Genomic DNA, 11,873 nt, shown 5'->3' with positions numbered 1-11,873 from the left:
GAGGGCGGGGCCTCGAGTGCGGTGGGCGGGGCCTGAGCGCGGCGGGCGGCGCGTGGCCCCTTTAAGGCGCGGCCGGGGCGGGCCCCGCGGCGCGGCCCCTTTAAGGCTTGGCCTACGTGGCAGCCGCTGGAGCCGCGGACGAGAAGCGAGGCCGGCCGCCGGCACTTCCTGTGGAGGCCGCAGCGGGCGCGGGCGCGGGCGCCGACGGGCCGAGCGCCGAGGGAGCGAGCGAGCGAGCGAGCTAGCCGAGCCTCCCGCCGCCGCCATGGGCCAGAACGACCTGATGGGCACGGCCGAGGACTTCGCAGACCAGGTGCGGCCTACGGGCTCGGCCGGCCCCTCCCCCGGGCCTCCCGCCCGGAGCCCCCTCCCCCGGCCCCACTCGGCCCCCTCTCCTGGATTTCCCCCGGGACCCCCGCCCGGCCCGCCTGCACCCCTCGGGCCTGGCCCCGAGACCCCGGCCGCCCCCGGAGCCGGCCCCCGGCCCGCAGGGCCGCCCCGAGGCCTGGGCCGTGCCCTCACCCCTCCCGATCTCACCGGAGGGATCGCGCCCCCTCCCCCAACCAGGGCCCTCCCTCCTGGGCTCGCCGCCCGTCCCGGCCGGGGGCACCCCCAGACTCGGCCTCCGGGCCCAGCCTGCCCTTGCGCCGTCCCCCCACCGGGCTCTGGGTGTGTTCCCGGGCCCCTGCTTCGGCGCCCAGCTCGGTGGGCCCGTCCTCCCCAGCCCGGCCCGGGCCATCCTAGAAGCCGAGGGGTGGCGGCGGCTGCCTCCCCGGCTCCTGAGAAGGGGCCCGAGGCCCCGGGGTGCGTGGGGCGCGTCCTCTGCATTCTACAGTGTTGGGTGGTCCCTGCACGCTTTTCTTTTTACTGGGCACTCTTCGGGGGCGGGCTGGGGAGCTGATCCTGAACGGGGGTTGGTCAGACTGGAGGCCTGGGGTCCTCCCAGAGGAAAGGGGGCGCCCTGGTATGCACCCCACTGCAGAAAGCCACAGTACTTTTTCTTTTCTCTTTCCCAGATGTGTTGGGTTCCTAGGGTCCCTTTGACCCTTCCCTGCGTTTTCCTTCCCTGTTTGGACTCTGCCCTGAGACTGAAATGAATGGGTATCTGTCTGTACACAAACCTGGGAGGAGGGGAAGCCTATCTTCCTGTCTTTCCCCTTCCCAGGGTGTACAGGTGGCCTTCCGAGCTACAGGGAAGCCCTTGAAACAGGCCCTTGAGTCACCATTAAAGGTGTTCAAAAACTAGATGAACAGAACCAGATCCTGGAAAGGGGAAAGGACGCCGCTTCCACCCTCTCTTTCGACCAAGCTTGGTCCAAAGAACGTGGTGGTGATTATTCAGTCGTGTACCTTTTACTTCTAAAAGTATCCCGTTATGTCTACAGACGACCAGCCCCATCTCTGCGGGAAGATCGACGGCTGGCCCAACTGTCATTCTTTCTTTGGTTCACTTAATGTGTGTGTGGCTTTGCCAGAGTTAAGAGTAGTGAGGTTAAATTTTTTATTTTTATGGGGGTGGTATTAATTCATCATACTCCGAGGCTGGGTGTCTTGGAAGGGTGTGTGTGTGTGTGTGTGTGTGGGCGTGCTGCGGGCTTTCTGATCAGTTATTGGTGAACAAGATTTCCTGTTGTTTCCCTTGAGGGATGGTACCTCTCTTGTGTGGCCTCCCAGTCGGGTTCTCCTATGCGCTACTTTCCCGTGAGCTGATATTTTAAAAACCAGTTTGGGGATAAAACATATCAACTTGAAGAAACAGTTTTTCCTAAGGTCATGATTTTGTGTTTACAGACACAATCCAAAAATTGTATCCCTCTGAAAAACAATTCATAGCGAAAGCTCTCAAAAGTCAAGTAGGCTTGCTTAGTTTGTCGGTTTTCATTGCCATCATCTTAGTGACCCAATTTTGTTTCCCCAAGTAGCAACTACCTAAGAAGATGGCTCCTTTTAGCCAAGGGAGTCATGAGAGCCTCGTACACTCACTCTGCAGCCCGGAAAAACCCTGGTTTTGCAAGTGAATTTCATAACCGAATCTAGATAAAATGTCTCCAGTCAAGTTGCTGCCAAGTATCAAATGATAAACCCTCCTACTGCCAAAAAAAAAAAACAAAAAACCACCAGACTCTTTTTACATAATCCTTTCTTCTTTTTCTCCATGCATTTTGTTTGCCTTCAGTGAAAGAAGCAGAATCTTGGAACCAGAAAGGCCCTTGAGGGGCACACAGGGTTGGCCTGCACCAGTTTACTATGGGAAGGGAGGCCAGGCGTGCTGAGGCTCCTGGGCTGGCCTGGGGCCACGGCCCTGGGAGAAACCCAGTCTCTGACCTCGAGGCTAGTACCACACACAACGTGCTTCTACAGCCTGGTGTTCCTCTCCTGGTACAAATGAAGGGAAACGCACAAAGCACTGGCATCGTAAGAGGGCACGCTGCCTAAAACCCGGAGAAACAGCGTGGACCAAGGCTGCGTCTGTCGGGCAGTGCAGGCTCCTGCTGTCAGTTTTTCAGCACCAGAGCCCACCTTGATGGTGACGGCTGTCAGCGGACCCCTCTGTGGCCCTCTGTGGGCGACTCAGGAGGGCGGGGCTCAGCGTGCTGTCACAACCAAAGTTCGGAGCCTCTTCTGGCGGCAGGCTTGGTGCGAGAGGAGGATGTGGACAGATAGTTGGGGGCAGAGCCAAAGCAATGGCTTCCTATGGACAAAATCCGGGGTGGCGCTTTTGTTTTTAACATTTACCCCCATAGTATTAAAACAACAAAGGTGCTGCGAGTCCGGCTTTTAAGATGAAAATGATCTAATTTGAAGGGACTGGGGAAATGTCATCAAAGTCACTGATCGTATAATATGACATTTCTAACCTTGTCTTCAGAAAACAAAAGCAAAAATGAAGTGACAGGATGTGGCCAGAAAGTCTGGGCTGCCGTGAACAGGACCTCAAAAGGGCCATGTGTCCTCTGAGAGTTAGGACAATAATCCCGAACCTTCGATGCGCCCGCACTGGGCCAGGTCCTCCGCATATACTACTTCTGGCGCCCCCAGATCCCGGAGCTTGGCCATAGCGTTTCCATCTTTAGATGCAGAGAGGGAGGTGTGTGTGGTCTCGCGCAGCACGTGGTGGGTCGATGTGTTGAGTCCACGCGTGGCTTGGCCGTCCTGCGACCTTCCCTTCAGGTCCGCAGAGGCGCGAGCGCAGGGTGAGTGGTCTGGTTACTTCCCGCTGGCAGGCTGTGCCCGAGCTGCCTCTTTGGCATCGAGCTCCTTGCCCTGGGTGGCCAGGGACAGTCCCCCTGCTGGAGAAGGTGCTGGGAGTGCTCTCTGCGGGAGCTGGGCATTCGGAAGCCACCTGAGACTGGTCGGAAGGAGCCGGAGACTAACGATCTCGGCAATCCAAAATTACGCACGTGCACTGCAGCTGGAACCCGCTGCCGGTCTGCAGACTGTAACTTGCAAGCACATTTGCACCAGTAAATAGGAGTATTAGCACTTAATGGGTTCTGCCTGGTGGTTCGTCACCAAGGTGACAGATAACCTGCATGAGGCCTTGCTCTCCAGTGTGGCCTTCGGTATTTTTTTTTTTAAATAAATTTATTTATTTATTTACTTATTTTCGGCTGCATTGGGTTTTCGTTGCTACGCGCGGTCTTTAGTTGCGGCGAGCGGGGGCTACTCTTCGTTGTGGTGCGCGGGCTTCTCTTTGCAGTGGCTTCTCTTGTTGCGGAGCACGGGCTCTAGGTGCACGGGCTTCAGTAGTTGTGGCACGCGGGCTCTAGAGCGCAGGCTCAGTAGTTGTGGCGCACGGGCTTGGTTGTTCCGCGGCATGTGGGATCCTCCTGGACCAGGGATCGAACCTGTGTCCCCTGCATTGGCAGGCGGATTCTTAACCATTGTGCCACCAGGGAGGTCCCTGGCCTTTGGTATTTCTACCTGTCCTCTGGCAGGACAGAGCCAGTCCTGGAAGCTCTCACCCCCAGGAGCTCCCCTTGGCCTCTGGTCAATCGCTGGAGAGCTAGGATGGCCTTGGCAGGACACTGAACCGGGCGTACACAGCCCCCAGGTCTCAGGGCTCTGGATTAACAGTGCGTGGCTGGCCATCAGTGTGGTAGGGTTCTGGTGACAGTGGTGGGTGGCCGCTGAGTGTTTTCCTCCTGTTCCTTTGCTCTGTCACCCCCTCCCCAACAAGGGCTTCCTGCCTTATGCCAAAAAGGAGTGGGGAGAGGGCGGAGAGGAGCCGGCTGACTCACTCCTCCTTGCTCGCCGATCTTAGACAGGAGGTTCGGAAAAGCCACCCCGCCTCTTCTGGGGAACGGGGTGGAGGCGTGCGTGCGGGGGCTGTAGTTGGTGAGGCTTCTCCCGGAAGGTCAGGTGCAGCCTGGAGCTGCCTTCCTATTGGTAGGCGCCTTGTCCCACGTGGGTTTTTAGTAAAGAAAGCCAGGCCATCTCTCCAGCTCAGGGCCGGCTGACATCTCTTCGTGGACCTTGAGGTGCTGCGTGACCCTACAGAGCAGTGCTCAGGGAGACTTACTGGGGGTTCGGGGGTCTCGGTGGACGCACATGTGTGAGTCACTGAGCTCCAGTACCAGCCCTGACTCAGCCTGATGTGCGGGAAGTCACCTGGCTGCAGGTTCTAATCTTCTGGGATGTGCAGGCTTGAGCTGGCCCTTGATAAGGGCAGCCCCAGTCCTCGGTGATCAAGGAAGTCTGACTGCCTCTTTCCTCCGCCTCCAAGTTCTCATGAAACAAGAATTGCAGACTGCTTTCCTCAGGTCCCTTTTGTCCTGAATACTAAGAGAAAGTAGGTTTTCCCGTGCTTTGTGGGACATGATCACCGTATTCCCAGAGTTAGGTCCCAGGTCAGGTGTAGCTACCCCAGTGGAGCGAACGGGTGACCGCCACGGGTGCGCGGGCAGCAGGCAGCCCCCGGCCTTCGGGCCCTTTGTGTGAGCGGGAGGCCGGCTTAGCACGTGCACCGGCCAGGTGGCTTCTGGGTGCCTGCTTCGGGGGCTCTTCTACTGTGCCGGGGGGACACTGTCTAAGGCAGCGTGACGTGGGTTCAGGGGCCACACGTTGAGACCAAGATGTGTGTAGGCAATAAGATTAAAATTGGGTCTGGTCTCATGTTCTATCACACCTAGTTTTTTTCTTTCCTGTTCAGTGCAAACAGGTGCTCATTAGCGGGTGGCTGGTTAAGAAAGGCTCTGGATCGGCCTGACGTATAAAATCGTCAGCCCTAAACCTAGGCCACGTATGACTTTGAAAATCAGATTCGTGCTTAGTTCAGAGCACAGATGCCTGAACTTTTGCCGTGTTTTTCCAAAGCAGAGAGATGTCTGTCTCCTTGGCGTGTCTGCGCGCGGAGGGAGGAATGAATTACGTGTCCGAAGGGAACCTTCTCTCGCCGCTCTTTAATCCTCTTGACCCAGACACTCAAATTAAGACGCGTCTCGGAGGCTTTAAACACTGCCTCCGTCTCGTCTTGTGGGCTGCGGCGCAGTGAGCGCGCTCCCCCGAGGGCGCAGGGCCGCACGGAGGCGAGTCGGGCTCCGCCTGGGGGTCTGAGTCTGCACAGCTGTCCGGTGGGGCTCTGCCGGCCTCGCCGTGGCTTCTCCCCGGTTTCGACACCGAGCCGAGGCCTGTGTCGTCGCCCGGGCTCCTGGGCTGGGCCAGGGCATCAGAGCTGAGGAGGTGCCCTTCGTCTCTCGACGGGCTGGGTGATTACACCGTTGCTGGGCATTCTGCAATCATTCGGGCCATGAGGCAGGAACGGGAGCGCACGTGGCGTCAGCTGTCCCCGCAGCCCCTGATCTGATGTGTTTCTTCTCTGCGTGGACTCCAGAATTCATATAGGAGTATTGGGGACGTCTTTTTTTTTTTTAAACAGGGTCCTTTCCCTTCCCTTTTCTCCTCTGCTCATTAAAGTTGGAAAGAATCTTCGCCACCATGGACCCAGCTGTCCTCACTTTTAGAAGGACAGTAGAGACCGCCCCCTCCCCCCAAAGTAACGCGGTCTGTCCACAGTCCGCAGTGTGCTGGCGGGCGGGTATCAGCCAGGATGAGAGCCCTGAGCTCCAGTCTCCACCCCTGCTTCCGTGCCCGTACCTGCGTGCTGGACTGTCTGCGTGTCTGTCTCTCCCTCACTGTGACGCTGGCGCCGCTTCCGTGGGGGTCAGGGGCTGAGCAGACGCGACACCTCGGGGCTCCAGCTCCAGGACTGGAGGAGAGAGGACACCTGGCTTGTCACCTCTCTCTCCTCCCCTCCCAGGCCAGCCAGGCCAGGCTGCTGTGGCCCAGATCCCCGGAGGCGGGGAGGCTTCTCTGTGCACACCGAGCCAGAGCTGGCGAGCGGAAGGCTGGTCGAAGCAGCCCGAGGCTCGTTAACCCTGTTGCACAGCTTTAGCGCTTCCCAGGGCTTTTAAGCAGCTCTTCAAAACACCAAACACCAAGAAACGCTCTTATATACACCTTTGTTTATCCCAACGACAGGTTTAATCGGCCTAAGAGGGGCTGTGACATTCATTCAAGTGTCCCTTTGAGGAGTCAGACTCACCGATGCCCTTTAGACTCTGGCTCCTGACATGTCACTCGTGTGGGTGGGTCCCCGATCTTTCTCCCGAGTTCCTGCTGTGTTATCGTGTGTCACAGGCTTTCTCTCCCTTTGTACCTCAGCTTTGAATGCTTGGTAAGAGAAAGTGCGTGTGGTCCACCCGCATGACACCTGTACCTCAGCTTCGCCTTGCCTGTGCGTTTCCTAATCACCCGTCGTAAATGGCGTGGCCCGCAGGGAGCAGGAGGCGGCCGTGTCTGGAGGTGTCTGGGCTGTCACAGTTGGAGAGGGGGTTCCTCACGGCAACTGGTGGGTAGAGAGGCCGGGGAGGCCGCTCACAGCCTTCGGCGCAGGACGCCCCATGACAGAGAACGAGCTGGTGCAGAGGCGGTAGTGCCGCGGCAGAGACACCCTCGACTGGGTCGCCTCCGAGGGCCGGTTCAGACTGTCGCTGGGCGAGTCTGCCTTGCCCACGCCCTGTGTCCTGGGGCAGGTCCACGCGTGATGACTGTAGTTGCCACACACACGGCAGCTGAGATGACGGAGGAGGTCGGGGACGGGCCCGTGGCATCGCCTTCGGGCTCCTTCGTCTCCGGGACGGAGGCTTGGGTGATCCCGCGCCCGGACCCGCCGGGCAGTGCTGGGAGTGGGCGCCGGGCCCCTCACCCTCGGCTTTCCGCGGCCCCACAGTTCCTGCGAGTCACCAAGCAGTACCTGCCGCACGTGGCGCGCCTCTGCCTGATCAGCACCTTCCTGGAGGACGGCATCCGCATGTGGTTCCAGTGGGGCGAACAGCGGGACTACATCGACACCACCTGGAGCTGCGGCTACCTGCTGGCCTCCTCCTTCGTGTTCCTCAACCTGCTCGGACAGCTGAGTGAGTGGCGCCGGCGCTCGGGGCTGTGCGTCGGCAGCTCCTCGCGCCAGGGCGGCAGCCCGGGCCTGGGAGCTGGGCCCGCCGCGCGCGGCTGGGTGCTCTGTGTGGTCCCGGCCGCGTTGCTCTGAGGCCCTGTGACCAGTGCCCAGAGCAGGAGGTGCTGGAGGTGGGGGCACCCGGGTGGGCCAGCGAGGAGCCGAGGCACCCCAGAGCCAGGGTGTCTGGGAAGGATCGACAGGCAAACAGAGCAGGGAGAGCATCAGACGCCAGTGCAGCTGCGTTGGCCTCGGGTCGCCTTCTGCGCCTGCCGACCGTCTTCCGGCGGCAGCGCTCCCTCTCTTGCACGTTAGGGGGCAAGGACGGCACTTGCGCTTGCCAGCCTGTCCCGCAGCTCCACAGCTGAGCTTCTTCCTGATGGGCAGTGACTCTGTAAGCAAGGGACCCACTTTCCGGACTAGTGTTTTTGATGAGGAAAGGCCAGTGGACGCGTGTGGGGGGCCCGTGCCTACCATGAATCCTCCCAGAAGATGCTTTTTGCTTGGGGGGCGGGCGGTTGGGCTGCCGCTGCGCCAGAGCGCCCGGGGAGGTGGCCACGGTCCCCTGACCCTCGCCCTTCTCCTTTCCAGCCGGCTGCATCCTGGTGTTGAGCAGGAACTTCGTGCAGTACGCCTGCTTTGGGCTCTTCGGCATCATCGCGCTGCAGGTAAACGGCACGTGGCTGGGGTCTCACCCTCTCTCTGGTTAGAGCAGAGCTTCTGGCGAAAAGGCATTCGTGAGGACTCAGGCTCACTCCCCTCTCAGCCCTCTGTGTGTCTGCCTGGAACTCCTTTTCTCTTCTGAGAAATTGCTGGATTTTCCTCCATGCAAGCCGTGGAAGCTCAGGAGAGCCGGACAGCCGAGCGCCCTGGGAAGGGGCCGAACTCCGGGCATCCACCTGTTGCCACTTCCCTGAGCTCCCTGTGACAAGGGGACAAGTCACGGGGTCGGCTGCAGCCAGGGCGCTGTCTCGTTAGCATCCTGACTCATAAAGGAGCGCACCTAGCTACGCACGTGACGCGTGTCACACACCTACTCCAGACCGCTGTCTCGGAGCCGTCGTGTTCTCCACGACGTCCTGGGCTCCGCTCCGAGGAAGCGGGGGCCTGTTAGATCCGGGGCCACCACTGCACCCTGAGAGACACTGAGCTTGGGGCTGCCAGTGTCCTGAAAGGGTTTTGTGCGTCTTGTATTTAGATTCTCACCGATGCTGGAAGACTTGCCTGATGCTGTTAATTCTGTAGAAATACAGATCTGTCTGAAAATGCCGAGACTCAAGTTTCTCTCTTCTCTGTTCTCCTTAGACGATTGCCTACAGCATCTTATGGGACTTGAAGTTTCTGATGAGGTAGGTGCCTTCTGGCTGGTGACTTAGTGCACTTTCATCATGTTTCTAAACTCAGTAACTGTTGGTTGAAGTAAGTTTCTTTGGGTCCAAACCATGCTTCTTAGAATCTGTAGTGGACGTTGGTGAAGCCTTTTCCTTCCCCACCCAGAGCCCCCAGGACAGAGGTGAGAACGAGGTCGTCCCTCCCGACCCCGTATCTCACGAGGGCGACGAGGGCCCAAGTGAAGCACTGGCTCCCAGGGGCCCAGCTGGTCAGCAGGAGAGCCCAGGCCAGGCCATCCCGAGGGTGGCGCGGACGCATCCACGTCTCCGGTCGTGTGGGGCTTCCCTGTCCGCGGGTGTCACCGGAGGCCCTGCTCCTGCCGGGGTCTCCCGCTCTGGGCCGCCGGGCGCTCACGGAGCCTGATGAGCCTGAGCGACTGGCGTGGCCTGTCCGTTCCTCAGGAACCTGGCCCTGGGCGGAGGCTTGTTGCTTCTCCTGGCGGAGTCGCGTTCCGAAGGGAAGAGCATGTTTGCGGGCGTCCCCACCATGCGCGAGAGCTCCCCCAGACAGTACATGCAGCTCGGAGGCCGCGTCTTGCTGGTCTTGATGTTCATGACCCTCCTTCACTTTGACGCCAGCTTCTTCTCGGTAAGTGTTTCTGGCCGGGTCCCTGTCCTTCTAGAAGGGGCGCTGCCCCCTCTTCCCGGCTTGTGCACTAAGCATAGCTGAGGGGCCACTGGGATGGTCCTGTGAAAGGAAACAGAACACTGCCAAGCTCTTGTGCACCAAGAAGCTGCCTTTCCAACCAGTTAAGTCCCAAGTCTCCCTGACCTCGCTGAAGGGTCCGTCCAGGCTGTCGGTGAAGGTTCCTGGCACAGGCTCCTGTTTCTCTTTCCTTCCTCACGCTCCTGCCTTTATCGTGTCCTTTTTGTTGGGGCTGCAGAGTCGAAGGCTTTGTCCCTGTCCCCCAGTAGCTTACAGAGCTGCGGGGCCCTGGCCGGGCGGGGTCCCCAGGAGGGGCTCCTGGTGCTGGGGAGGGGGGAGCGTCTGGTTCTAAGCAGCGCCGGGGACTGCGGTTGTGACTGACAGGTCCACCGGGCTCAGACTGGAGCAGGTCCCGGTGAATCCCAGCCTGTTCATCGGAGACCTTTTACCCCTCCCCAAACCTTTCTCAATTCAAAGCGTTGCTTTCTCTGCTGCCCCCATCGCAGGAGACATGATTTTCTTCCCTGCTTGTAATGCCGGCTCTCGGCACGCCCTGAGTCACTCCACCCTGGCCCACAGACTGCAGTGACACGGGCAGCTGGAACCTGCCTGTTTATTTCCATTGCTTACCTTTCAACCTGTGCAGATTCTCCAGAACATCGTGGGCACGGCTCTGATGATTTTGGTGGCCATCGGCTTTAAAACCAAGCTGGCCGCTTTGACTCTCGTCGTGTGGCTGTTTGCCATCAACGTGTATTTCAACGCCTTCTGGACCATTCCCGTCTACAAGCCCATGCATGACTTCCTCAAGTACGACTTTTTCCAGACCATGTCGGTGATCGGAGGCTTGCTCCTGGTGGTGGCCCTGGGCCCCGGGGGCGTGTCCATGGACGAGAAGAAGAAAGAGTGGTAACAGACCCTCCCCGCCTGGCTGGGACCCGTGGCCGTCGAGGACTGGTTTGGGGTGGATTCGACATAACTGCCAGCATTTCTGTATCCTCTTCCCTCCCCTCCCTTGGTAAAGGCACAGATGTTTTGAGAACTTTATTTGCGAACACCTGATAATTGATGGCTAAATCTGCTCTGGACCCACCACCCGGTATGTGACCGCGCAGAGCTGGCCGGCCCGTGGTCAGCACCTCCCTCCCCAAGGCGGGCCGCGGCTTCTTGGAGTGAGCAGCTTGCTTGGCCGTGGCCTCTCAGTCCTGTTTTTTTTTTGGTTTCTTTTTTGGGGTGGGGGACCTTCAAGCTGTACTGTGAGCAGATACATTTGTGTATCATTCAAAGCAGTCTCCTTCTTATTATTTTTTTTAAAGTTTACGTTTTTAGCTAAAACTACTCGATGATTTGGGGTGGCCCAGCCCAACATCAACACACTGGTTCAAACCCGCACCAGTGCCTTCCCCGTTGTTTCTGCCCTGTGTTGTGATACTTTATAGGGACAGCGAGAGCATATAGAGAAACCCCAGACCCAAAGAATAAGGCAGTGTCAGAGAGGCAGCCAAGGCTGCTGTCTAGGGTGAAAGGCTTTCCTCAGAGGCTCGGCTTGGATTGGTGCGGTTTTTATGGGGCGACGCCCTGGGAGCGGTAGTGGCTCAAGGTGCGGACGGTGGCCCACGGGGAGGCTGCCCGGAGCCCGCAGGGACCCGCCCCCCAGGCCCGGCAGCACGTGGGCCTCGGACCCCCTGCGTGCCCAGCTCGGTGGGGGGCAGCTAGCTGCCACTGCAGGGGCCTGGCCGGAGTGGGGCGCTCAGACCGGTTACCTCACGCTGAGCTGCCCCAGGGCCACAGCCAGAGCCGGGCCAGCGCTGCCCGCTCGTCTCCCCCGCGGGGCTCCCCAGGCTGTGCGGCCACCACTCCCCCATCTTCACGAGGCTGCGGCTTGCTCAGATTGTCCATTTGCTATGCTGAATGCAGCCCAAATTACTTTTTACGATTTGTGATGCCTTACCGATTGGATCTCAATCCTGTATCTCAAGTTTCCTAACATTGCCTTATACTGTGTTTCTCTTCCTGGGGCCGTGCGTGCTTCTTGCTGTTCTCCGCTCGTCCACCTCCTAGCGATGCCTCTGTGCCTCCCACGGGGAGTCAGGGTCAGACCGACACGGTGAGGCTGGCCTAACTCAACGAGGCCCTCCTCGGAGGCTTCTCGCAAGCCTTGCCTTGGAGCCGATCTCACCTTCTCCGGTTTGCTCAGCTAGGGGTGCAAGCCTGAGGGCCTCCCCAGGGCTGCTGGGGCCAGTCCTGAACCCAGATCCACGTCTGCCTTCCAGGCCAGAGCCAGGGTGAGGTGGGGAGCAACCCCGCCCCGCCCCGCCCCGCCCCAGCAAAGCCCCTGGTCAGCTTCCCAGGGCGGGGGGGAGGCCGGCTCTTACCCATTAGC

At 59.4% G+C, this 11,873-nt stretch overlaps 1 protein-coding gene across 1 annotated transcript; it reads left to right on the top strand.

Moving 5' to 3' along the window:
- The first annotated feature begins 107 nt into the window (after positions 1-107).
- Positions 108-10,537, top strand: SURF4 (surfeit 4). Its single transcript, XM_082470372.1, has 6 exons — positions 108-313; positions 7,232-7,418; positions 8,045-8,121; positions 8,759-8,802; positions 9,247-9,433; positions 10,137-10,537. Exons 1-6 carry the CDS (start codon positions 266-268, stop codon positions 10,401-10,403), a joined length of 810 nt encoding a protein of 269 aa, XP_082326498.1. The 5' UTR covers positions 108-265; the 3' UTR covers positions 10,404-10,537.
- Positions 10,538-11,873: the final 1,336 nt, after the last annotated feature.

The sequence above is a fragment of the Balaenoptera physalus genome (genome assembly GCF_965194825.1).
Source record: "Balaenoptera physalus genome assembly, chromosome: 7".
Classification (NCBI taxonomy): domain Eukaryota; kingdom Metazoa; phylum Chordata; class Mammalia; order Artiodactyla; family Balaenopteridae; genus Balaenoptera; species Balaenoptera physalus.
This window is presented reverse-complemented; position numbering and strand designations above follow the sequence as displayed.